The following is a 26,963-nucleotide window of genomic DNA, read 5'->3' on the forward strand; positions in this document are numbered from 1 at the left end:
TGCAGACTGTCTCTCAGGGAAAGATAAGTTAGGCTTAACTTGTTCCTGGCTGGCTGCATACCTGTTCTGTGAACCCACCACTGCATACCTGTACTGTGAACCCACCACTGCATACCTGTGCTGTGAACCCATCACTGCATACCTGTTCAGTGAACCTGCCACTGCATACCTGTGCTGTGAACCCACCACTGCATACCTGTTCTGTGAACCCATCACTGCATACCTGTTCAGTGAACCTGCCACTGCATACCTGTGCTGTGAACCCATCACTGCATACCTGTTCAGTGAACCTGCCACTGCATACCTGTGCTGTGAACCCACCACTGCATACCTGTTCTGTGAACCCATCACTGCATACCTGTTCAGTGAACCTGCCACTGCATACCTGTGCTGTGAACCCATCACTGCATACCTGTTCAGTGAACCCGCCACTGCATACCTGTGCTGTGAACCCACCACTGCATACCTGTTCTGTGAACCCATCACTGCATACCTGTTCAGTGAACCTGCCACTGCATACCTGTGCTGTGAACCCATCACTGCATACCTGTTCAGTGAACCTGCCACTGCATACCTGTGCTGTGAACCCATCACTGCATACCTGTTCAGTGAACCTGCCACTGCATACCTGTGCTGTGAACCCACCACTGCATACCTGTTCTGTGAACCCGCCACTGTATACCTGTTCTGTTCAGTGAACCCGCCACTGTATACCTGTTCAGTGAACCCGCTACTGCATACCTGTTGTGTTCAGTGAACCCGCCACTGTATACCTGTACTGTTCAGTGAACCCGCCACTGCGTACCTGTTCAGTGAACCCGCCACTGCATACCTGTTGTGTTCAGTGAACCCTCCACTGTATACCTGTTCTGTTCAGTGAACCCGCCACTGTATACCTGTTCAGTAAACCCGCCACTGCATACCTGTTCTGTTCAGTGAACCCGCCACTGTATACCTGTTCAGTGAACCCGCCACTGCATACCTGTTGTGTTCAGTGAACCCGCCACTGTATACCTGTACTGTTCAGTGAACCCGCCACTGCATACCTGTTCAGTGAACCCGCCACTGCATACCTGTTGTGTTCAGTGAACCCGCCACTGTATACCTGTTCTGTTCAGTGAACCCGCCACTGTATACCTGTTCAGTGAACCCGCCACTGCATACCTGTTGTGTTCAGTGAACCCGCCACTGTATACCTGTTGTGTTCAGTGAACCCGCCACTGCATACCTGTTGTGTTCAGTGAACCCGCCACTGCATACCTGTTGTGTTCAGTGAACCCGCCACTGTATACCTGTTGTGTTCAGTGAACCCGCCACTGCATACCTGTTGTGTTCAGTGAACCCGCCACTGTATACCTGTACTGTTCAGTGAACCCGCCACTGCATACCTGTTCAGTGAACCCGCCACTGCATACCTGTTGTGTTCAGTGAACCCGCCACTGTATACCTGTTCTGTTCAGTGAACCCGCCACTGTATACCTGTTCAGTGAACCCGCCACTGCATACCTGTTGTGTTCAGTGAACCCGCCACTGTATACCTGTACTGTTCAGTGAACCCGCCACTGCATACCTGTTCAGTGAACCCGCCACTGCATACCTGTTGTGTTCAGTGAACCCGCCACTGTATACCTGTTCTGTTCAGTGAACCCGCCACTGTATACCTGTTGAGTGAACCCGCCACTGCATACCTGTTGTGTTCAGTGAACCCGCCACTGTATACCTGTACTGTTCAGTGAACCCGCCACTGCATACCTGTTCAGTGAACCCGCCACTGCATACCTGTTGTGTTCAGTGAACCCGCCACTGTATACCTGTTCTGTTCAGTGAACCCGCCACTGTATACCTGTTCAGTGAACCCGCCACTGCATACCTGTTGTGTTCAGTGAACCCGCCACTGTATACCTGTACTGTTCAGTGAACCCGCCACTGCATACCTGTTGTGTTCAGTGAACCCGCCACTGCATACCTGTTGTGTTCAGTGAACCCGCCACTGCATACCTGTTGTGTTCAGTGAACCCGCCACTGCATACCTGTTGTGTCCAGTGAACCCGCCACTGCATACCTGTTGTGTTCAGTGAACCCGCCACTGTATACCTGTACTGTTCAGTGAACCCGCCACTGCGTACCTGTTCAGTGAACCCGCCACTGCATACCTGTTGTGTTCAGTGAACCCGCCACTGTATACCTGTTCTGTTCAGTGAACCCGCCACTGTATACCTGTTCAGTAAACCCGCCACTGCATACCTGTTCTGTTCAGTGAACCCGCCACTGTATACCTGTTCAGTGAACCCGCCACTGCATACCTGTTGTGTTCAGTGAACCCGCCACTGTATACCTGTACTGTTCAGTGAACCCGCCACTGCATACCTGTTCAGTGAACCCGCCACTGCATACCTGTTGTGTTCAGTGAACCCGCCACTGTATACCTGTTCTGTTCAGTGAACCCGCCACTGTATACCTGTTCAGTGAACCCGCCACTGCATACCTGTTGTGTTCAGTGAACCCGCCACTGTATACCTGTTGTGTTCAGTGAACCCGCCACTGCATACCTGTTGTGTTCAGTGAACCCGCCACTGCATACCTGTTGTGTTCAGTGAACCCGCCACTGTATACCTGTTGTGTTCAGTGAACCCGCCACTGCATACCTGTTGTGTTCAGTGAACCCGCCACTGTATACCTGTACTGTTCAGTGAACCCGCCACTGCATACCTGTTCAGTGAACCCGCCACTGCATACCTGTTGTGTTCAGTGAACCCGCCACTGTATACCTGTTCTGTTCAGTGAACCCGCCACTGTATACCTGTTGAGTGAACCCGCCACTGCATACCTGTTGTGTTCAGTGAACCCGCCACTGTATACCTGTACTGTTCAGTGAACCCGCCACTGCATACCTGTTCAGTGAACCCGCCACTGCATACCTGTTGTGTTCAGTGAACCCGCCACTGTATACCTGTTCTGTTCAGTGAACCCGCCACTGTATACCTGTTGAGTGAACCCGCCACTGCATACCTGTTGTGTTCAGTGAACCCGCCACTGTATACCTGTACTGTTCAGTGAACCCGCCACTGCATACCTGTTCAGTGAACCCGCCACTGCATACCTGTTGTGTTCAGTGAACCCGCCACTGTATACCTGTTCTGTTCAGTGAACCCGCCACTGTATACCTGTTCAGTGAACCCGCCACTGCATACCTGTTGTGTTCAGTGAACCCGCCACTGTATACCTGTACTGTTCAGTGAACCCGCCACTGCATACCTGTTGTGTTCAGTGAACCCGCCACTGCATACCTGTTGTGTTCAGTGAACCCGCCACTGCATACCTGTTGTGTTCAGTGAACCCGCCACTGCATACCTGTTGTGTCCAGTGAACCCGCCACTGCATACCTGTTGTGTTCAGTGAACCCACCGCATCAGTGCGCATACCTGTGCAGTTAAGTGAACCCACCTACCTACGTGAGTGCACGCAGTGTGATATACCACTCCGTGCGTACCCGATATGGACAAAACAGGTAGAGGAAGAGGTAGTGCCAGAGCCAGAGGAAGGCCACCCGGCAGGTCTGCGCGAGGTCGTGTAAATGTAATTTCGTGTGGACCTGGCCCACAGTACAGTGCTCGGAAGAAGGCACGTCCCATCACCTCCCAAGATTGTCAGGACGTGGTTGAGTATTTAGCGACACAGAACACCTCATCTTGCTCAGCCACCAGCGCTACTACTAGCACCACTTCCGCTGCATTTGACACTTCGCAAGAATTATTTAGTGTTGAAATCACTGATGCACAGCCATTGTTGTTACAGCCAGATGAATTTTCACCAGCTCATATATTTGAGTTACCCGGCAACACTATGGATGTAACGTGTAAGGAGGATGAAGGACCTACTGATGGTGCATGTTTGGATTTGTCTGAGGCAAGCGAAGCTGGGCAGGATGATTACGATGATGACGATGATAGGGATCCTCTGTATGTTCCCAATAGAGGAGATGAAGAGGGGGACAGTTCAGAGGGGGAGTCAGAGAGTAGTAGGAGGAGAGAAGTTGCTGAAAGAAGCTGGGGCAGCTCTTCGTCAGAAACAGCTGGTGGCAGTGTCCGGCACCATGTATCGCCACCTATGTACAGCCAGCCAACTTGCCCTTCAGCATCAGCTGCTGAGGTCCCCATAGTGCCCACATCCCAGGGTGGCTCAGCGGTGTGGAAATTTTTTAATGTGTGTGCCTCAGATCGGACCAAAGCCATCTGTTCGCTCTGCCAACAAAAATTGAGCCATGGAAAGGCCAACACTCACGTAGGGACAAGTGCCTTACGAAGGCACCTGGAGAAAAGGCACAAACAGCAATGGGATGGCCACCTGAGCAAAAGCAGCAGCAGCACACAAAAGAAAAGTCACCCTCCTTCTCCTCTTCCTCCTTCAGGTGCATCATCTGCTTCTGCCGCTTTCTCCCTTGCACCTTCACAGGCACCCTCCTCCACTCCGCCTCTGCCCTTGAGCGGTTCCTGCTCCTCTGCCCACAGCAGCAGTCAGGTGTCCGTGAAGGAAATGTTTGAGCGGAAGAAGCCAATTTCGGCCAGTCACCCCCTTGCCCGGCGTCTGACAGCTGGCGTGGCGGAACTGTTAGCTCGGCAGCTGTTACCATACCAGCTGGTGGACTCTGAGGCCTTCCGTAAATTTGTGGCCATCGGAACACCGCAGTGGAAGATGCCAGGCCGCACTTATTTTTTGAGAAAGGCCATACCCAACTGCACCGTGAAGTTGAGAGGCAAGTGGTGTCATCTCTTGCGAAGAGCATTGGGTCAAGGGTACACCTGACCACGGATGCCTGGTCTGCCAAGCACGGGCAGGGCCGCTACATTACGTACACAGCCCATTGGGTGAACCTGGTGGTGAACGATGGCAAGCAGAGCGCAGCGGACCAAATTGTAACACCTCCACGGCTTGCAGGCAGGCCTCCTGCCACCTCCTCTCCTCCTGCTACATGCTCTTCGCTGTCCTCCTCCTCCTTGGCTGAGTGGCAGTTCTCCTCTCCAGCTACACAGCCCCAGCTCCGCAGGGCCTATGCTGCATGCCAGGTACGACGCTGTCACGCCATCTTAGACATGGCTTGTCTCAAAGCGGAGAGTCACACTGGAGCAGCTCTCCTGGCTGCTCTTAAGAAACAGGTGGATGAGTGGCTGACCCCGCACCACCTGGAGATAGGCAACGTGGTGTGCGACAACGGCAGCAATCTGCTTGCCGCTTTGCATATGGGGAAGCTGACACACATACCCTGCATGGCACATGTCATGAATCTAGTTGTTCAAAGATTTGTGGCAAAGTACCCTGGCTTAGCGGATGTCCTGAAGCAGGCCAGGAAGTTCTGTGGGCATTTGAGGCGGTCTTACACAGCCATGGCACGATTTGCAGAAATTCAGCGGAAAAACAACATGCCGGTGAGACGCCTCATTTGCGATAGCCCGACTCGCTGGAATTCGACCCTGCTCATGTTCTCCCGCCTGCTAGAACAGAAGAAAGCCGTCACCCACTACCTCTACAACTACAGTAGAATGAAACAGTCTGGGAAGATGGGGATGTTCTGGCCCGACAACTGGACACTGATGAAAAATGCATGCAGGCTCATGCGGCCGTTTGAGGAGGTGACCAACCTGGTGAGCCGCAGTGAGGGCACCATCAGCGACTTAATTCCCTACGCTTACTTCTTGGAGCGTGCTGTGCGTAGAGTGGCGGATGAAGCTGTGAATGAGCGTGACCAGGAACCGTTACGGCAGGAACAGGCATGGGACCAATTTTCATCAGACCCAGCTGTTTCCTCAACACCTGCGGAAGCACAGAGGGGGGAGGAGGAGGAAGAAGAGAAGTCGTGTGCAGAAGACGAGTCAGACTCAGAGGATGATGAGCAAGGTGTTTCTTTGGGGGAGGAGGAGGAGGAGGGGACGGCGGCAGGAGAACACCCGCAGCAGGCGTCGCAGGGGGCTTGTGCTGCTCAACCTTCCCGTGGTATTGTTCGCGGCTGGGGGGAGGAGGTTGACTTACGTGACGTCACTGAGGAAGAGCAAGAGGAGATGGAGGGTACTGGATCCGACTTTGTGCAGATGTCGTCTTTTATGCTGTCCTGCCTGTTGAGGGACCCCCGTATAAAAAACCTCAAGGGGAATGAGCTGTACTGGGTGGCCACACTACTAGACCCTCGGTACAGGCACAAAGTGGCGGACCTGTTACCAACTCACCGGAAGGTGGAAAGGATGCAGCACATGCAGAACCAGCTGTCAACTATGCTTTACAATGCCTTTAAGGGTGATGTGACAGCACAACGCCAGCAAGGTACCACTGCCACTAATCCTCCTCCCGTGTCCACGCAGTCAAAGACAGGACGCTCCAGCGATCTCATGGTGATGTCGGTGATGAGGACGTTCTTTAGTCCAACGCCTCGCCGTAGCCCTTCCGGATCCACCCTCCACCAACGCCTGGAACGGCAGGTAGCCGACTACCTGGCCTTAAGTGTGGATGTAGACACTGCTGTGAACAGCGATGAGGAACCCTTGAACTACTGGGTGCGCAGGCTTGACCTGTGGCCAGAGCTGTCCCAATTTGCCATCCAACTTCTCTCCTGCCCTGCCGCAAGCGTCCTGTCAGAAAGGACCTTCAGCGCAGCTGGAGGCATTGTCACAGAGAAGAGAAGTCACCTAAATCACAAAAGTGTTAAGTACCTCACCTTTATCAAAATGAATGAGGCATGGATCCCGGAGGGCTGCTGCCCGCCCCAAGACTAAGTCAGTCCCCGCACACACAGCATCTCTGCCTGCACGCCGTGTGACTGGCTGCCTGGCCTGCCCCAAGAAGACCAAGTCGCTCCCAGTCCCTCCACACAGCATGTCTGCCTGCAGGCCGCTTGACTACCTTCTCCGCCACCACCAACAGGGTCCGGGACTCCAGGCGGATTGCTGAATTTGCTGTAATAATTTTTCTGGTGCGTGTACATGACTGCCTAATTTTTCTGGCTGCACTGCGGGCAGCTGCAACAACAAAAGAAAAGGCATGTACATGCGCCCATTCCCCTTCGTGATCATTACCTTGCCGTGGTGAAGGGGCTTGCGTATCACAATGAAACAATGACCGGCGCCTAGATGAGTGTCTCGGGGGGCACACAAAAGATAATAAGGTCGTTGCTTCATTGTGGTCAGACCAAATTTGATCAGCTGGACAGTCACTGTTCTGTCATTCAGCTACATCAGCCAGGCGACCATATGGGCTGTAAAGCCACCAAAACCTGCACCCTCACCATGGTGCGCACCAGTCCAGCACGGCCATCACTACACAAACAGCTGTTTGCGGTGCGTTACACGGTGAGTTTGGTGTGTCAGTGTGAAGCAGTACCTTAATTACACTACCTGATTGATGTATACACATGCAAGATGTTTTAAAGCACTTTAGGCCTGTCATTTAGCATTCAATGTGATTTCTGCCCTTAAAACGCTGCTTTGCGTCAAATCCAGACTTTTCCCCGGGACTTTTGGCATGTATCCCACTCCGCCATCCCCCCCTCCAGGTGTTAGACCCCTTGAAACATCTTTTCCAACAGTTTTGTGGCCAGCATAATTATTTTTTTTTTCAAAGTTCGCATCCCCATTGAAGTCTATTGCGGTTCGCGAACTTTAACGCGAACCGAACGTTACGCGAAAGTTCGCGAACCTAAAATCGGAGGTTCGGCCCATCTCTATACTTATATAATGTAGTATATAAATTAACATCTCATTTTTCAACGTATTGATGTTTCTTTCCCTACTAGTATCTTTTGGCGAACTTCCTAGCCTGCCTAGCAATTGCACTTTTTTTGGCGATTGCGTTTTTGCACTTCTCATTCTAGTGAATAAGAATCACAAGACAATCGCCGGGGAAAATGCTACATTCAGCAGGTTTGGGATCGTCAGAAATTGCAAATGTGCCGTAATCAGAGCAATGTGAGTAATCCCATAGGATTATTCCCGCTAGTCACCAACAAATCACCAAAGCGCAAATCGCAGGCAAAAAGTGCCCGAGGGTGGCCTCAGCCTTCAGCCTTTTTGTCTGTCTACAACTATACATATTCATGGTTTGCGCTCTTGGACTCTTCAATCTGTCTATGCACAACACAATGCAGACCCCCCTTCAGGGTATAACTCACCAGATCCTCTGGTCTGACCGACCACATCACGCACCCGGGGTTTATGCCCCCCCCCCCCAAGTCACCTCTCTGGCAAGCTGCTTTCTTTCTCCATATATCCTCGTTTTCCCAGTTCAGATCACCACCATGTACATCCACATGTGAATTAAAAAGAAGGAAGGGATAGGGGGAAACCGCTTCCAATTGTGCAGATCGTTTATTATAAAATTAAAAAAGTCTTCAATTAAAACTTTACAGCAAGTTTGGCAAGCGTCTCATAGGCTTACAAAAAAGGTACAGGTAGGCCCTGTTCCCGAGTGGCCGCTCTATAACCATCTGCTGCCTTAATCCCTGCTGTCAGCCAAAACGTTAAACCAACAAGGTATGCTAGCATGCTGACATGTTGGACGCAGCTCATTCGCTCCTACACTTCTCCACCAGTGACGTCACTCTGCTGGCTCTGCCCTATGCATTTCATTGCATAGCATATCATCAGGGGCTATGTCTACAACTATACACTTTCCAAATAAAAGTTGGTTCTTAATTTTCAGAAAGTGCTGGATCCCTTCTATAACATTAGTACTCCATTCCTCTTTGGACAAAGAGATGAAGGACCACAAGCATGTCTACTACTTCTTGTTGGTGGGGGTTGCCCTTCCGTTTGTTGTTGCTAAATTTTACCTTATGTACGTTAATTTACAATCTCAGAACATTAACACATACAGACAAACCGACATTTTTTTTTTAATTATAAATATGATGTATGATGATGCTGATGTTGTTGTCCAAGTGAGTAGACGGCTGATGTTGTTGGAAGCTGGCAGGTCTTCCACACAACTCACCACCCCTCACTGGCAAACGAGAACGACTTAAAGAGCTGTTGCTGCTCAGCTCGCAATCTGGGCTTCCTCTTTGCCTCAGAATAGGTGATCTCAAACACAGTCAGTGTGTCTCTCGGTTTTTCCTGTGGTGGTTCCACATGGAATGGGGGCCGTGCCTCTCCGGACTCCACGTCCTTCCAGTCTATCTGGATGAAGAGCGGCTCTTCCCTCAGGTTTTTCACCAGTTTTTCACGCCTTATCTGGCTCTTGCACAGTAGCTTCTTCAAGAAGTCTTTCAGCATGATGTCCATCTCCGCTGTATAGTCTGGAGATGTGCAGCAAATGGAGGATCTGAGGTCAAAATCAAACCTATCCTCCTCATCCTTCAGGAATGGGTACCTGAAGGACGCCATGATAAAGAGCACGATTCCCATAGAGAAGTAATCTACTGTGTGGTTGTAGTCCATCTCTAGGAACACCTCCGGGGCCATATACAACAAGGTCCCCTTACATCCTTTAGTCATGGCATTTCCAAAGACATTTTGTGCTGCCAGACCGAAGTCAGCGATCTTTATATTCCCGACTCCGTCCAGAAGGATGTTTTCCGGCTTGATGTCTCGGTGGATTATACCCTTGGAGTGGATGTACTCCAGGCCGATGACCATCTGTGCAGCAAATAGTCTGATGGAAGAGAAATAAAATCATTATTAGCATCACATGTTCAATACACAAATAAAGCAGAAAGATGTATCCATGGGGCCAGGTGCACACATAGCAGAAATGCTACCGTTGCAAACCGCTGCGTTTTATGCACCAATGTTACTCCATGGCAGCATAAAAAAGGCATGGGTGTGTGTTTGTACTTTAGCGTTTTTATAATCGCTAGTTTTGTTGCATATAATGCATGAACGCATCAAAAACGCACATCATGAAAGTCAATGGAAACGCAATATATTAAAGGACAACTGAAGTGAGAGGGATATGGAGGCTGCCATATTTATTTCCATCTAAGCAATGCCAGTTGCCACGCCCTCCTGCTGATCCTCTGCCTCTAATACTATTAGCCATAGCCCCTGAACAAGCATGCAGCAGATCAGGTGTTTCTGACATTAATGTCAGATCTGACAAGACTAGCTGCATGCTTGTTTCTGGTGTTATTCAGATACTACTGCAGAGAAATAGACCAGCAGGGCTGCCAGGCAACTGGTATTGATTAAAAGGAAATAAATATGGCAGCATCCGTATACCTCTTACTTCAGTTCCCCTTTAAGTTTTGTATGCGTTTTTGATGCGTTTTTTTTTTTATAAATAAAGATATCTGATTATTTCCGCTTCCTGATGTCTTCCTAGTGAGTAATTTACTCTAGTAAGGGTAATTTACAAGATGGAATAGTTGTAACAGGGGGACTAGCAGATAACCCCCCTCCCCCCCTCCCCCACACACACACACTAGTATGCAGAGCAGTGCAGGAAGAAGTGTATGCTCCCTGCTTGCAGCACCATGTTGCTCTGATATCCTCCCCACAGTGGGTGGGCTCTGTGTGCTGCACACCTCCACATGGTTACTGGCTCCTCTTACATGTCATGTGACAGGTATGCAGCATCATGCACAGCTGATGTGAGGAGGGCAGCTGAGTGACACAAGAACAGGTAACATACTCTGCTCCCTGCGCTGCTCTGCATATTGGGGATGGGGAGGTGGGACCCCCAGGTCACAGGGGTTACAGGCAGGGCTGGATTTACCATAAAGCACTGTAGGCACGTGCCTACAGGCACCTGATGATAGAAAGGCTGCTCTAGCTGCCCCCCTCTCTCCTTCCCTATGCAACTTAATATTGAGGGTACTTCTGGCTACCTAATACTAAGGGGCACCTGTAGCTACCCATGGCGGGCAAGGGAAGTAAGGGAGAAGTGACAGCCAGCACACTTGTGGTGTGGTTCAGCAGTGATTTGTAGGCTCAAGGAGGGCGGAGTCTAGGGTGCCAAGACATTTGTGACTATAAGCTCCTGTGACACAAATCCGGGCCTGGTTACAGGGGCTTGAGGGGCTGTTGTTAGCTTTATAAAACAGCAGAGTCATCTCATGGCTCCCAACTTTGGGAGCCCTGCCCTTCTGTCTCTCTTTCCTCCTCACGTGTCCCTCTTTCAGGACTTTGTCCCTCTTTCTATATAAATATGGGTATTTCTCTACTGAAAAAAATGTGTGTTTGATTGACTCTAAACTGTATTCTCATCCTTTAAATTGATGTATTTCTAGTTTTCAAGTGTTAATATGAAAGAAAATGAACCAGGATAGAAAGGACCAGTGTCGTTTGAGTTATAAAACATATTTGTCTTATAAAATCTTTATGGTATGTGTGGCTAGGGGTGTGCCGGGGTGTGATCAGGGGTGTGGCAGGGGCGTGGCTTAAGTGTCCCTCTTTCTCATCTCAAAAAGTTCGGAGGTATGTAATCTTACCTTAGGGTTGTAATGTCAAAGGGAACATCAGCATCATCTATAAGTTTTGACAGGTCTCCCCCGCTCAGGTACTCCATGGCAAAGTAGAGGTAATCCTCCGACTGGAATGTACCATAGAGCTGGGTGATGAGGGGACCCTTCCTAAGGGTCTTCAAGGCCTGACTCTCCCTAAAGATGACCTCGGGGTCTTTCTTCAGGAATGCTCTTTTCCTGACCATCTTGATGGCCAGCTGTTGGTCACTGGCTCGATGGGAAGCAAGGTAAACCTGGAAGAGACAGAGGAGAATATTTAGTATTCGATAGTTAAGATGGACCAATAACAAACACAGAACATTTATATCGTGCTTTTCTCCTGGCGGACTCAAAGCGGCAGAGCTGCAGCCACTAGGACGCGCTCTATAGGCAGTAGCAATGTTAGGGAGACTTGACTAAGGTCTCCTACTGAATATGTGCAGCTTACTGAACAGGCAGCGCCGAGATTCGAACCCTGGTCTCCTGTGTCAGAGGCAGAGCCCTTAAAGAGAATCTGTACTCTAAAATTCTTACAATAAAAAGCATACCATTCTATTCATTATGTTCTCCTGGGCCCCTCTGTGCTGTTTCTGCCACTCCCTGCAATCCTGACTTGTAATTGCCAGTTTTAGGCAGTGTTTACAAACAAAAGACATGGCTGCTAACAGCATGTGATAGGCTCAGAGGAGCTCAGTCTGTGACTCACACGGAGCCTGCAGGGGGCGTGAAGAGGGTGTGTATAGCTTCTTCCTATAACAGCAGAGCAGCACATTCCTGCCTGAGCCTGGCAAAGCGGTCAAAGGAAAGAAGATTAGATTATATAACAGAGGTAATACAGCCACTGTGCAACTAGGAAAGGCTGCAGTAAGACAAACCACATTAGAACAGGTATAGGAACTTATAGGATAGAAGAAATAAGGCTGAACATTTTGTTACAGAGTCTCTTTAACCATTACCAAAGATGCTCAAATTCGAATTCAGGTGAATTCCGGATAGTTACTATTCGGATTTCACCCAGTGACCTGTGTGGGCTGGGCAGGGGGGTCAAGCTTACCTATCTGACGTCTTCTTAGGTCTGTTCCTCAGCGTCTCACATGATGCGTTCCACGCGGCGGTCATGTGATTACAAACACTTCCTTCTTCGGGTTGAAGGAGGAAGTGTTTATACTCACGTGACGAGTGTGGAACGCATCGTGGGAGGTGCCGAGGGATGGACCGAAGAAGATAGGTAAGCTTGACCCCCTCCCCCCCGCCCAGCCTGCACAGGTCACTGGGTGAAATCCGCATAGCAACTATCCGGGTCTCACCCGAATTCGGATTTGAGCATCTCTGACCATTACACTATCCAGCCACTACAATGCAAAAATGCTGCAGGCCAGAGTTGCTACCTGTCTATATCTAGTTCCACTGAGACCAATAAAGATGGCTATCTAAAGCCATATCTGGGCTGACCCCGCCCCTAGGGAAATCTGTCTAATTACTTACCTTGCCAAATGCCCCATGTCCGAGAAATTGATGGAACTTGAAGCTGTCCACAGTCAGTGGCGTCCTGATGGTCTGGATTCCACTCGGGCCTTGGAAGAGAAAGAGAAATCACATTAATATCATCATCTACTGAGATTTCCTATAAACCAAAGCGTATACATAATCAAAGCCTATACATGGTTGTAAAGGTAGCCCTACACTGGCAGATGTCTCGCTGAGATTAATAGGTAGTGAGAGATCTGCTTGTGCTCATCCACATCTTTCCTGCCGGGACCTTCTCACACTTATCTCTACTCCTCTATATGTCAGCCAGCATTCTCCCGCAGGTGACCTCTGTGAAATAGTGATGAACCTTCTACCCTAGAATTTCCCCCAAAGGAGAGATCATGGAGAAATGTGATGGGCTGGTCATGTGATCACAGTGCAGGTAACTTTTGATTAGCTGGTCAGGATCCTTTTGATCCTGTATCACTTTTTATTATGCAAAAGAAACAGAAGTGAGATGTGATCAATGTGGCTGTGACTTGCCAATCAAAAGTCCTACAAATCTATCATATCATCAGAGCATCCACATATTGTCTATGATCTCTCCTGTAGGAAAAAGAAAGACATAGGATACATTTGACCAATCAAATTGCATGATTGATCAAATCAGATTGGACCAATCAAATTGCAGTTGTCTCAAGGAAATAACACTCTTTACTGAGCACAGGGGCGGTGTTTCTAGAGCGGCGAACTAGGCAATTGCTCATGCTCATGGCCCTAGAGCAGGCAAACGCCCCCCCTCCAGGTCTATCACCAAGATAATAGTGCCCGCTCCCTCAGTGTCCTGTATTGATGCAGTACTTACAGTGGAGCACACTTACCTTTCCAGCTGACACGCCCCCTTCCTATGTTCTGCCATCTCCATCCCTGAACACTGGTGCCTGTCCTATGTGACCCGGCAGCGTGTACATACTCACATAGCATGCTGCCAGGTCAGAGAGAACAGCCTCCAGTGTTAGGGGATGGTGACAAAAGGACACAGGAGGATGCCTGGCTACTGGAAAGGTGAGTGCAATGCTGCCATTCTGCATCAATACAGGGCACAGGATGACCATTATTAGTTTGGAGGGGTTACCTTGGAAGGGGCATTCAGCTGGCTCAGGGCCCTGGGGGACAACACTATCTGGGATGTGGGGAGCAAAGGGAACAACTATAGCTGCATTGGAAAGTGTAGAAATATAATGTAATGCGCCTTGATAATAGCAACGACTCAGCACTCATTAATGGTGTGCCTGCTGTACACTCATTGCTATAGATTCCTCAGTATTAACCTCCCTGGGGATAAGCCCGACACAGTGTCGGACTAGCCACCACAGGGGATCGCATGGCCCCGGGAGAGTTTTTTTCAATGAAATTTGTTACATAGTCTTCAGCTAGCACTTGGCTAGCTACCTGTGCCCCCCAAGTGCCTCCGCTCTCCCCCCCGATCCCCGCCACAATACATACCCCCCAGGGATCCTGCGATGGCGCAGCCTCCCGATCAGCTCCAGGCTTTGCTATGGGGAGGATCGGGACTGCGCATGAAGTCATGACGTCATGTCTGATCGTTGCCATAGCGACGACTGAAGCTAATTGGGAAGCTCCGCGGCTGGGTGAGTGTTGCCGGCGGCGATCGTAGGGAGCAGATAGGTGCCGGGAGACTTGGGGGACACAGGTAGCTAGCCTAGTGCTAGCTACGAAGTTTAGAGCAAGATTTATTCCAAAAATCCCTCCCGCGGACGCAGCCTCATAAACTACGTACCGCCAGGAAGGTTAACCTATATATTTGAGATGCGTAATAACCAATAATGATGTAGTACTTACCAGCTTCTTCCTCCTCCACATCCACATGAGGTGAAGCATCAGACAGCTGATTTCCTGGCGCTGGAGTCCCAGCTACTTCCTCCACCACATAACCAGAAACATCAGCTTCTTCATTCTCCTCCACCAGATGCACACGAGGTGAAGCATCCGACAACTGGTATCCTGGCGCTGGATCCCCAGCTACTACCTCCACCACATGACCAGAATCACCTGTGAACACAAAGATAAAAAAATGATTAGCCTAACATTCAGCAAAATGCAACTTTTATTATTATGTTTTGATTTTTTAAAGCGCCAATATATTACGCCGCACTGGACAATAAGTATATATAATGATACAAGAATGACAGATGTAACAAGGTTATACAACATACAACAAAGTTATTCAAACAAACGCTGCAAGATACATGATCATGCGATTATGGGCTATAGTTAGGTATGCTCAGTAATACAGGTACAAGCTTTCACACACCGCCTAGTGTGAACCCAGCCTGCATCCTCTGACACTTCCGCCTTTACAGCAGCAGTGTGCCCCTGCACACTCCGGGATAATTTACTTTTTGTGAAATTGATTGAACCAATCAGATTGGATCAATCACATTGGTCTAAAGGTGCCCATTAACGCTACAATTTTTTCATCAGATGCGATCTTTTGACGCACTTTTATGACCACAAGTAATCGGAAGTTAATTATTGATTGTTCAATAAGGGCATTTTCTCTCTTCAGATACTATCATAAAATCCAACTTTCAGATCGATTACATATTCTGTAAGCGACCAAACAATCGTTTCACATCAATTTTCCCCCCAGACTATAGTTTTCTGTACATTTTGATCAGAAAAAGTGTGTCGAAAGAAAGATCGTATCCGACAGGGGCAGACCACGCGGCCGCTTGGGGCCTCAAGGTCTTAGGAGCCTCGGTGGCTCCGTGACGTCGGCGTGACGTCACTGTTTTCCCGCAGCCCCGCGGGGCTGGCAGAGCAGAGCAGGGCTGCGGGAAGATGGCCGCCGCCGAAGCCCTGCTCTGGAGACTATTTATGTCTCCAGTACAGGGCTTCGGGTGGCCATCTTCCTGTAGCCCTGCATTCAATCAGCGCGGGAGATTGGAGGAGGGAGGGAGCTCCGTGGGAACTGCGCGCCTGAGGAGCCGGCCAGGAGAGGAGACGGGGAGAGAAGACTTCTGCCAGTGCCAGGTGAGTAAATTCTTTTCTTTTTGCAGCCCTAATTGCCTTTATCTGCTGAAAATGTGCCCTAATTGCGTTTATCTGCTGAAAATGTGCCGTAATTGCGTTTGATATCTGCTGAAAATGTGCCCTAATTGCGTTTATCTGCTGAAAATGTGCCCTAACGCGTGCAGTGTGAACGGGGCCTAATTGCGTTTGATATCTGCTGAAAATGTGCCGTAATTGCATTTGATATCTGCTGAAAATGTGCCCTAATTGCGTTTGATATCTGCTGAAAATGTGCCCTAACGCGTGCAGTGTGAACGGGGCCTAATTGCGTTTGATATCTGCTGAAAATGTGCCCTAATTGCGTTTGATTTCTGCCGAACTGTGCCCTAATTGCGTTTGATTTCTGCCGAACTGTGCCCTAATTGCGTTTGAATTCTGCTGAACTGTGCCCTAATTGCGTTTGATTTCTGCTGAACTGTGCCCTAATTGCGTTTGATTTCTGCTGGAAATGTGCCCTAATTGCGTTTGATTTCTGCTGAAAATGTGCCCTAATTGCGTTTGATTTCTGCTGAAAATGTGCCCTAATTGCGTTTGGTTTCTGCTGTAAATGTGCCCTAATTGCGTTTGATTTCTGCTGAAAATGTGCCCAAATTGCGTTTGATTTCTGCTGAAATGTGGCCCAAATTGCGTTTGGTTTCTGCTGAAACATGGCCCAAATTCTGTTTGTTTTCTGTTGAAATGTTGCACAAATTGCGTTTGTTTTCTGCTGAAATGTTGCACAAATTGCGTTTTTATTTTCTGGTGTCTGGGGTAACTGTTGCTGCATTTATTATTAAATTGTCATAGTTGGCTATATTTGCTGCGCTACGGTTAGGCTCCGCCCATACAATGTCATGACCACGCCCATCCCTGCAAACAGCCCCGCCCCAATCCGCCCTCCCGCTCCAACCACATGACATGGTCACGCCCACTTATGCGGTATAGCCACACCCATTTTCGCTGATGTCAGGGAAGCAGGATAGGGCCACTTACTACAGTCCGCTTGGGGCCACAAAAACCTTAGCTGCACCCTTGGTATCCGATAAAAAAAATTGTACCGTTAATGGGCACCTTAAGATTAGACTAATTACATTCCATGATTGGACCAATCAGATTGGGCCAATCGGATTGCATGGTTTGACCAGTCAGATTGGATCAATCACATTGCAAGATTAGACCAATCAATTTAAACCAATCACATTGCATGGTTGCACCAATAAGATCGAGCCTATCAGATTGCCCTGTTGGACCAATCAGATTGCACAATTGGTCCAATCAGATCAGACCAATCACATTGCACAATTGGGCCAATCAGAATGGACCAGTCACCTCAATTGTGGCCATTAATGATCCAATCTTTTTTTCGGCAATTTGATTGGTACAATCTCATTTCGTCCAGTTGTGACCAAGTAACCCTGTGACCAACTGTTCCAAGTTTGAGGACCCTACCATTAGCATTCTAAGAATGGCTTCAGTTTAAATTTCCTATTTTAAATGAATAGCTAAAATTTGGTAGCAGCATAACGGGAGGAGGCGGCCTCATCAGAATCATAAACAAAATATTTGTTTATCTATTTGTTCACATATAACATAAAATCTGATGGAAAGTGCCATCTGCTTCCACCACGCCCCTCTGGTGATGTCATAATAGCAGCATGTGCAGGTGCAGGTGCTGAGCTTCCCTGACATCACAAGAGGTATACAGGCTGCTATTATAACATCACAAGAGGGGCCTGGTGGAAGCAGATAGGACCTTCTGGCACTTTCTATACTGGCCACATTCCCAAAAAATTGCATAAAATGCATATCAAAACACAAACAAAATGCACAAAAATGCACTTGTGACTCATATGTGTGAAATACAAATGCAGTAAAACGCAACCAAATACAAGTGTGAAACGCTTCTGCGAACCGCAAATGCACTGAAAATGCACTTCATTATGACAAAAAATGCAGAAACACATATGCAACAAAACACAACCTTTCACGCAACGCCTAGTGCGTTCCCAGCCTGCATCTTCTGACACTTCCACCTTTACAGCCGGAGTGTGCCCCTGCTAACTCTGGGATGATTTCATTTTTTGTGAAATCGATTGAACCAACCAGATTGGACCAATCACATAGCATGATTAAATCAATCTGATTGGACCAATCACATTGATCTAAAGGTGCCCATTAATGGAAAAATGTTTTCATCAGATCATTTGACGCTCTTTTACAAGTTATCAGAAGTTAATTATCGATTGTTCATTAAGGGTATTTTCTCTCTTCAGATGTGATCATAAAATCCAACTTTCAGATCGATTACATTTTCTGGTCCAATCAACCAAAGAATGGTTTCACATCAATTTTTGCCACACACTGTGCAATTTTCTGAACATTGTGATCATAAAAAGTGTGTTGGAAAAGCGCATCTGTGGATCAAATAGAGACCTTAAGATTATACTAATCACACTGCATGATTGTTCTAATCAGATTGGACCAATCGGACTGCATGATATAACCAGTCAGATTGGACCAATCACATTGCAAGGTTAGACCAATTAATTTAAACCAATCACATTGCATGATTGCACTAATCAGAATCAATTAAATTGCACAGTTGGACCAATCAGATTGCACAATTAGTCCAATCAGATCAGATCAATCACATTGCACAATTGGACCAATCAGACTGGACTAGGCAATTTGATTGGTGCAATCTGATTTTGTCCAGTTGTGATCTCAGTCACCCTATGACCGACTGTGTCGTATGAGGACCCTACCATTAGCAGTCTAAGAATGGCTTCAGTTTAAAATTTCCTATTTAAATTGAAAGGCTTAAATTTGGTGAACTGTTTTAAGCTCCTCCCACTTTTTCTAAATTTTAACCCCAGTCACCCACTGACTGACTGTGTCAAGTTTGGGGAGTCTGGCTTCAATACTGTGAGAAAGACAGCTTATTACATTTTCTCATTAAAGTAATTGAGAAAAATTTAAAAATCATCACTCATTATTGGTCTGCCTGCTGTTCACTCATTGCTATAGTTTCCTCAATATTAACCTATATATTTGGGATGTGTAATAACATATAATGATGTAGTACTTACCAGCTTCTTCCGCTTCCACCACGTAAGGTGAAATAACCGATATCTGATATTCCGGCGCTGGGTTCCCAGCTACTCCCTCCTCCACATGACCGAAATCATCCGATATCAGATATTCCTGTGCTCCTGAAGAACGCCCGGTAGAAGGGGCAGGTCTACAGCAGCGGAAAAGTCTGCCCAAGAAAGCCCTGATGGAACGCACAGCTGCGTGGGCTCTGCTCCTCCTAGCCGGTGGTGTGGGCCCTGGGGTAGCAGTCGCAGGCTGTGCTGAAGGCTGCTGAACCTCAAGCCTGAGGTTCAGTTTGCGTCGCCTTTTACAGCAGCGCAACATAATTCACTAATGAGAATCTCACTAATGAGTAAATCGCTCGAGAGCAAAAGCAATTGTCTTCACTTGAGCAAATGGAGACAAAAGTGAGCCTCTGAGTGCTCAACACCTGTTTATATACACAGGCTGCCATTATGACATCACTTCCCTGACATCACCAGAGGTATACAGGCTCTATTATGACATCACAAGAGGGGGCGTGGTGGCAGCAGATGGGACCTTCTGGTACTTTCCATCAGATTTTATGTTAAATATGTGAACAAATAGATACAAAATAATAGGCCTAGAATGTGGAATCATGAATGTGTACATGCAGAACATAAATTATAGGACCACTACAGCAAAAAAAAATAAAGCAGGTAAAATCTGTCAGAACCGACAGCTTTTGAACTAGTCCTCGTGTGAGATTCGCAGGGTATTATTTATTTTCCATAAGCATTTCCTTAATGGCAGTTGCTAAGTCAAACTGCTAAAATAGTGTACAGTTGGGTGTGGAGACTGGCTTATTTTATTTATTTTTCAGGTAAAATTAGTCAGTGGTTGGTCAGTCATAACTGAAAGTGTGTACCGGGCTTTGGTGAGCTGTAGCTGTAGCGGTCAATATGCACCTTACCATGGAGTGTAAACAAGAGTTATCTCACTTAGGTTGCAGCCTCCCTTCTGATGAGGCCACCGCCTTCCCTTATGCTGCTCTCTGGGTAGGAATACACTAGGCAGAAACGCTAGCATTGCATAAAACGCTAGAGTAACTTTCTGCATATTTTTCCAAAACGCATCTAAAACGCACATTGTGGTCAGTATAAAAACACCTTTTCAGTGTCCTCTCAGGCTCATCACAAGGAAGTTCAAAGGAAGCAGAAGCGCATCATCAAACTTGGTTTAAAAAAAAAAACACATTAAAAACGCAATAAAAATACAATAAAAAGCTATACCTCTGCGTCACAATTGAGATTATGTGCGTTTTAGATGCATTTTGGAAAAATATGCAGAAAGTTCTGCATTACAAAAAGGCACATTGTAGAACACAAATTAATGAGGTTTTTCATGTGGCCCATTGACTTACATTATACGCGTTAACGCTATTGTTTTACGCAATGCTAGTGTTTCTTCCTAGTGTGTTCCTACCCAGAGAGCAGCATAACGGTAGGCGGCGGCCTCATCAGAATGGAGGCGGCAACCTAAGTGATTTAACCATTGTTTAAACTCTATGATAAGGTTGTTGTTTTTTTTACCTCTACGTTGGTTTCAATTCACTAAAGCCTGGTACACACTTTCAGGCTACTTACACACTAAGACGTTGCGTTAGGTTCTACGTTAAGGTCGCATAACGTACCCCTAACGCAACGCATGGTGTGCGGGAGAGGACGGTAGAGTGAGCCGCGTTAGGCGGCTCTATCCGCATAAGGTCTCCTAGAGTGGCGCTGATTGGCCGGCGGGACCACGTGATGCGGAGCGAGACACTCCGCATCACGTGGTCCTGCCGGCCAATCAGCGGTCGCCAGTGCAGTGCATATTAAGTAGCCATGTGCGCGACTACTGTAGCAGCATCTCCCCGCCTCCTCTCCGCCCCCCACTGAGCATGTGCAAACAGTCTAACGCGGCTAAAGCCGCTAGAACGCACAGCATGCTGCACTTTCACTACAACGTGCAGCGTTACATGTAACGCAACGTGGGCAGTGTGAACAGCCCACTTGTGTTACATTGCTGTGCGTTGGGGGAGCGTTACAGGCTGCACTAACGTGCGCCTGTAACGTCCCTGTGTGGAAGCAGCCTCAATTATGATTGGCCAATCGCTGACTAATTTTACCAAACAACCTCTAAGCCAGTCTCCATACTCACCTGTACAGTATTTTGTCAGTTAGACTTAGCAACGTCCATTAATGCTTTTGGAAAAGAAATAATACCCTGCGAATCCCACATGAGGACTAATTCAAAAGCTGTCGGTTCTGACAGATTTTATCTGTTTTATTTTTTTTGCTGTAGTGGTCCTTGAATTTGTGTTCTACGTGTACAAAGTCATGTTTATCTATTTGTTCACATATAACATAAAATCTGATGGAAAGTCACCAGAGGGGCGTGGTGGAAGTAGATGGGACCTCCCGGCACTTTCCATACTGGCCACATTCCCCCAAAATTGCATAAAATGCATATCAAAAACGCAAACAAAATGCACAAAAATACACTTGTGACTCACATGTGGGAAACACAAACGCAGGAAACGCAACCAAATACAAGTGTGAAACACTTCTGCGAACCGCAAATGCACTCCAAATGCACTTCCTTATGACAAAAAATGCAGAAACACATATGCAGCAAAACGCAACCTTTCACGCAACGCCTAGTGCGTTCCCAGCCTGCATCTTCTGACACTTCCACCTTTACAGCCGGAGTGTGCCCCTGCTAACTCTGAGATGAGTTCATTATTTGTGAAATTGATTGAACCAACCAGATTGGACCAATCACATAGCATGATTAAATCAATGTGATTGGATCAATCACATTGGTCTAAAGGGGCCCATTAACTGAACAATTTTTTCATCAGATGCGATCTTTTGAGACGCACTTTTAAGACCGCAAGTAAGCGGAAGTTAATTATCATTTGTTCAGTAAGAGTTTTTTCTCTCTTCATATGTGATCATAAAATCCAACTTTTAGATCAATTACATTTTCTGGTCCAATCAACCAAAGAATGGTTTCACATCAATTTGCGCCACACTGTGCAGTTTTCTGTACATTGTGATTATACAAAGTGTGTTGAAAAAGTGCATCTGTTTATAAAATTGTACCGTTAATAGGCACCTTAAGATTATACTAATCACACTGCATGATTGTGCTAATCAGATTGGACCAATCGGACTGCATGATATGACCAGTCAGATTGGACCAATCACATTGCAAGGTTAGACCAATCAATTTCAACCAATCACATTGCATGATTGCACTGATCAGATTGAACCAATCAAATTGCACTGTTGGACCAATCACATTGCACAATTACATAGTTACATAGTTATTTTGGTTGAAAAAAGACATACGTCCATCGAGTTCAACCAGTATAAAGTACAACACCAGCCTGCTCCCTCACATATCCCTGTTGATCCAGAGGAAGGCGAAAAAACCCTTACAAGACATGGTCCAATTAGCCCCTAAAGGGAAAAATTCCTTCCCGACTCCAGATGGCAATCAGATAAAATCCCTGGATCAACATCATTAGGCATTACCTAGTAATTGTAGCCATGGATGTCTTTCAACGCAAGGAAAGCATCTAAGCCCCCTTTAAACGCAGGTATAGAGTTTGCCATAACGACTTCCTGTGGCAATGCATTCCACATCTTAATCACTCTTACTGTAAAGAACCCTTTCCTAAATAAATGGCTAAAACGTTTTTTCTCCATGCGCAGATCATGTCCTCTAGTCCTTTGAGAAGGCCTAGGGACAACAAGCTCATCCGCCAAGGTATTATATTGCCCTCTGATGTATTTATACATGTTAATTAGATCCCCTCTAAGGCGTCTTTTCTCTAGACTAAATAAACCCAGTGTGAAGAAACGCGGAAAAGCCGACGCATGGGCGCAGCATGAGGTGGCTGTTTCCGCGGCTGGCATAGCGGAACGCGGAGAAACCGCCGTGTCCGACGCGGCGGTTTGCGCGCACAGGCCTGCTACTGACAGTCTGACCAGGCGCGGGGAGGCCACCGCATGTGCTGATAGCGGTGCGGCTCACCCCGCGTGCAGGCCAGGAGAGACATTGCAAAGCGTGACTGGTGTGGCTGGGACTGATAGTCCACACAGGTTCAGAATGACGCACGCGCGCTGAGAGGCAGAGTTTATATGACAGCCAGAAGAAGGTCAGCTGACCAAGCTGGTCAGCTGACATTTCCACCACTTTTCATTGGTCCAGCACTTAGGGGAGGCGCAGGAGGCGCTGATGTATATATACTGGGTGCTGGTCAGTTCTCTGGTGTCTGGCGTTGCGATCACTACGTGGTAGCACTCAGACCTTGTCAGTATCTGTGTTCTAGCATAGTTTCCAAAGGTGTTGATGATCACGGAGCTCACACCTTAGTGTTAGGAATATTGAACTGTATTATTTGTTATGATCTTCTGCTTGCCTGACTATCCTCCTGAACTCTGATTCTGTACCTTGCTATTTCTGATATCCTGTTGCCAAACTCTGCTCGTTCCTGGACTCGACCTTCTGATTCTGTACCTTGCTATTCTGATACTCCGTTGCCTAACCCTGCCTGTTCATTGGATTCTGTATCTGTCTCCTGAAATCTGTACCTTATCTGTCTGTGTGTTAACGACCTGGCTTGCCCGACCTCGAGAACTGGCCTTACTGTTAGAGGCAGTTCCCAGACCTGTTAGTGACACCCTCTCTCTGGTGTCACTCACACTCTGTCCTTCCTACTCTCAGCCTAGCTCCTCCCCAGGGAGAGTCTAGGCCAACGGAAGGAACATTCTACTGTGCAGTACTCAAAATATTGCTGTTGCACTCTACACTCACTTGTTATCTCAGGTGTCCAGAGGTTAGTAGATATATCTGATTATCGGTGATACTGCAGATCATCAATAATCGGGTATATTCTGTATTCTCGGTGATACTGCAGTTCACCGGTAATCAGACCCTCTCTGTGTTACACCGATCATTACAGAACGCCAGACCAAAACCCAAATGGACGCACTGTATAGCCATGTTTAAGTCCTGACCACCGCGGTAAATCAACTTTCCGCGGCAGTTTTGAACCAACAGACCCAGACATGTCAGATATTTGGGGCTATTCAGGAACTTCAAACAGTGCGATCTCCTCTTAGCACAGACATACGTATGCCTGTACCTGAAAAATTTTCCGGTCACAGATCTGACTTCCGAAATTTTAGGAGTAGAGTGTTATCATACTTTGAGTTGAGACCTAATTCTTCAGGAACTATGGCCCAAAGGGTTACATTTATTAAGACTTTGTTATCAGGCGATTCTCAGACCTGGGCATACAGTCTGCCCTCCGGAGATTTAGCCTTAACCTCCGTAGATGAATTTTTTAAGGCTATTATTATTATTATTATTATTTTTTATTTATATAGCGCCAACATCTTCCGTAGCGCTGTACATAGTACAAAACAATAATGGGGAACAAATATACATAAGAAATACAAGACACTGTACAGTCATGACATTGAATAGAGTAAATACAGATACATACATAGTTGATATGTAGTTGGTACATATACATATGTTAAAATTACAGCAGTATGAGAAACACTAGGAGGAGGTCCCTGCCCTTGCGAGCTTACAATCTAGAGGGTAGTGGGTAGGAAACAAAGGGGAAGGAAACACAAGGATTAGTGGGTGAGCCAGTGTGCCTTCAGTGCTGCCTATAGCAAATTATAGGCTTGTCTGAACAGGTGTGTTTTCAGAGTACGTTTGAAGGTTTCCAGACTCGTGGCATGACGAATCGGTTGAGGGAGAGAGTTCCAAAGGAGAGGGACCGCCCGTGAGAAGTCTTGGATGCGAGAGTGAGAGGAGGTGACTAGGCTGGAGGACAAAAGGGTCTCCTGTGAGGAACGGAGGGTCCGAGCGGGGAGGTATCTGGAGATTAAAGAGGAAATGTATGGAGGCGATAGCTTGTGTAGAGCTTTGTATGCCAGTGTGAGAAGTTTAAACTGGATCCTTTGGGCAACTGGTAACCAATGGAGGGATTGGCAGAGAGGGGCTGCCTCAGAGGATCTAGAAGAGAGGTGGATGAGACGGGCTGCAGAGTTTAGTAGGGATTGGAGAGGTGCCAATCTGCTTTTTGGTAGACCACAGAGTAGGGTGTTGCAGTAGTCAAGACGGGAGATGATTAGGGCATGCACAAGCATTTTAGTTGCTTCTTGTGTAAGGAAGAGACGGATTCTGGAAATGTTTTTGAGATGGAAGTAGCAGGAGGTAGTTAAAGTGTTAATATGTGATTTAAAGGAGAGCTCAGAGTCCAGAGTTACCCCTAGGCAACGAGCTTTGGGGGTTGATGCTATTGGAGTGTTCTCTACATTGATTGTGACAGTGGGAGGTGGAACAGAGAGCGAAGGTGGAAATATCACAATCTCCGTTTTGCTCATATTGAGTTTAAGGAAGCGGGATGACATAAATGTAGATACAGCGGATAGACATTTGGGGACTTTTGATAGTAGTGTGGAGAGGTCTGGGGCAGAACAATAAATTTGGGTGTCATCAGCATAGAGGTGGTATTGAAACCCAAAAGAGCTTATTATCTGTCCCAGGCCATGGGTGTAAATGGAAAAGAGGAGGGGTCCGAGGACGGACCCTTGTGGTACTCCCACAGACAGTGGGCGTGGAGAGGAGTTGGTATTGGCATAGGAGACCATGAAAGAACGTCCAGACAGGTAAGAGTTGAGCCAGGAGTGTGCTAAGCCCTTGATTCCCAGTGTTGAGAGGGTTTGGAGAAGCAGGGTATGATCAACAGTGTCGAAGGCAGAGGACAGATCTAGGAGTATTAGTACCGAAAATCTGCCTTTGGCTTTAGCAACTAGGAGGTCATTGGCAACCTTAGTGAGAACGGTTTCCGTAGAGTGTTCAGGGGGCGGAAGCCAGACTGGAAGGGGTCCAACAGGGAATTAGCAGAGAGAAAGTTAGACAACTCTGAGTAAATGTGGCGTTCCAGCAGTTTGGAGGCAAAGGGAAGGAGAGAGACTGGGCGGTAATTAGAAAGGGCAGTAGAGTCTAAAGAGGGTTTTTTGATTAGTGGCGTTATGATAGCTTGTTTAAATGAAGAAGGGAAAATGCCAGTTGAGATGGAAAGGTTAAACAGTGTTGTTAAAGCAGGAGTGAGGGGGGAGGAGAGCTGGGGGATAAGATGAGAGGGAATAGGGCCTGAGGCGCATGTAGTAAGATGAGCTTTAGAGATTAGTGAAGAAAGATGCTGTTCAGTTAAGGCAGAGAAGGTTGTTAGCAGGGAGGGGTTTTGAGTGGGTGAGTGGTTATGTGGAGAGGGATAGTTAATATTAGGGGAGCTGCCAGGCAGAGAGGAAAAAGGAAGAGGTGATTGGACCGGTGAAGAGGGTTGCTTTTGAAAGCTGTTCTGTAGCGTTTCAATTTTGCTCACAAAATATGCTGCAAAGTCCTCTGCAGACAAGCTTGTGGTTGTAGGGGGAGGCGGGGGGTGGAGAAGAGAGTTGAAGGTGTTAAAAAGTTGTTTAGGGTTATGGGATTGTGAAGAAATAAGTATAGAGAAGTATGACTGCTTTGCAAGTGAGAGAGCGTCCCTGAGCTGGAGCAGCGTGTTTTTATAGTGGACAAAGTCATCTGCGTTGGAGCTTTTCCTCCACTGCCGTTCTGCTGCCCTGGACTGTCTTTTCAGTTGTTTGATGGGTTCAGTCAGCCAGGGCTGTCTGTTGATGCGGCGGGGGCTGAAGTTGGTGAGAGGGGCGGCTGTGTTCATGGCAGCAGAGACTGTGGTGGAGTAGTAGATGGATGCTGACTCGGGGTCGGTGTAGGATGACAGGGAGCCCAGGGGTTTTAGAGAATCAGCTAGGGAGCAGAGGTCGAGGTTGCGATAATTCCTGCATAAGCTATGGCCGTAATTTAC

The 26,963-nt window shown here is 47.5% G+C and overlaps 1 protein-coding gene across 1 annotated transcript; it reads right to left on the reverse strand.

The window, feature by feature from the left end:
• Positions 1-8,966: 8,966 nt before the first annotated feature.
• On the reverse strand, positions 8,967-19,441 carry LOC137544742 (protein kinase C theta type-like). Its single transcript, XM_068265833.1, has 5 exons — positions 19,057-19,441; positions 14,756-14,965; positions 12,908-12,996; positions 11,411-11,676; positions 8,967-9,633 (listed from the first exon to the last, which is right to left on the reverse strand). The coding sequence occupies exons 1-5, from the start codon at positions 19,382-19,384 to the stop codon at positions 8,970-8,972; spliced, it is 1,557 nt and encodes a 518-aa protein (XP_068121934.1). The 5' UTR covers positions 19,385-19,441; the 3' UTR covers positions 8,967-8,969.
• Positions 19,442-26,963: the final 7,522 nt, after the last annotated feature.

Source organism: Hyperolius riggenbachi, chromosome 2, assembly GCF_040937935.1.
Source record: "Hyperolius riggenbachi isolate aHypRig1 chromosome 2, aHypRig1.pri, whole genome shotgun sequence".
Lineage (NCBI taxonomy): Eukaryota > Metazoa > Chordata > Amphibia > Anura > Hyperoliidae > Hyperolius > Hyperolius riggenbachi.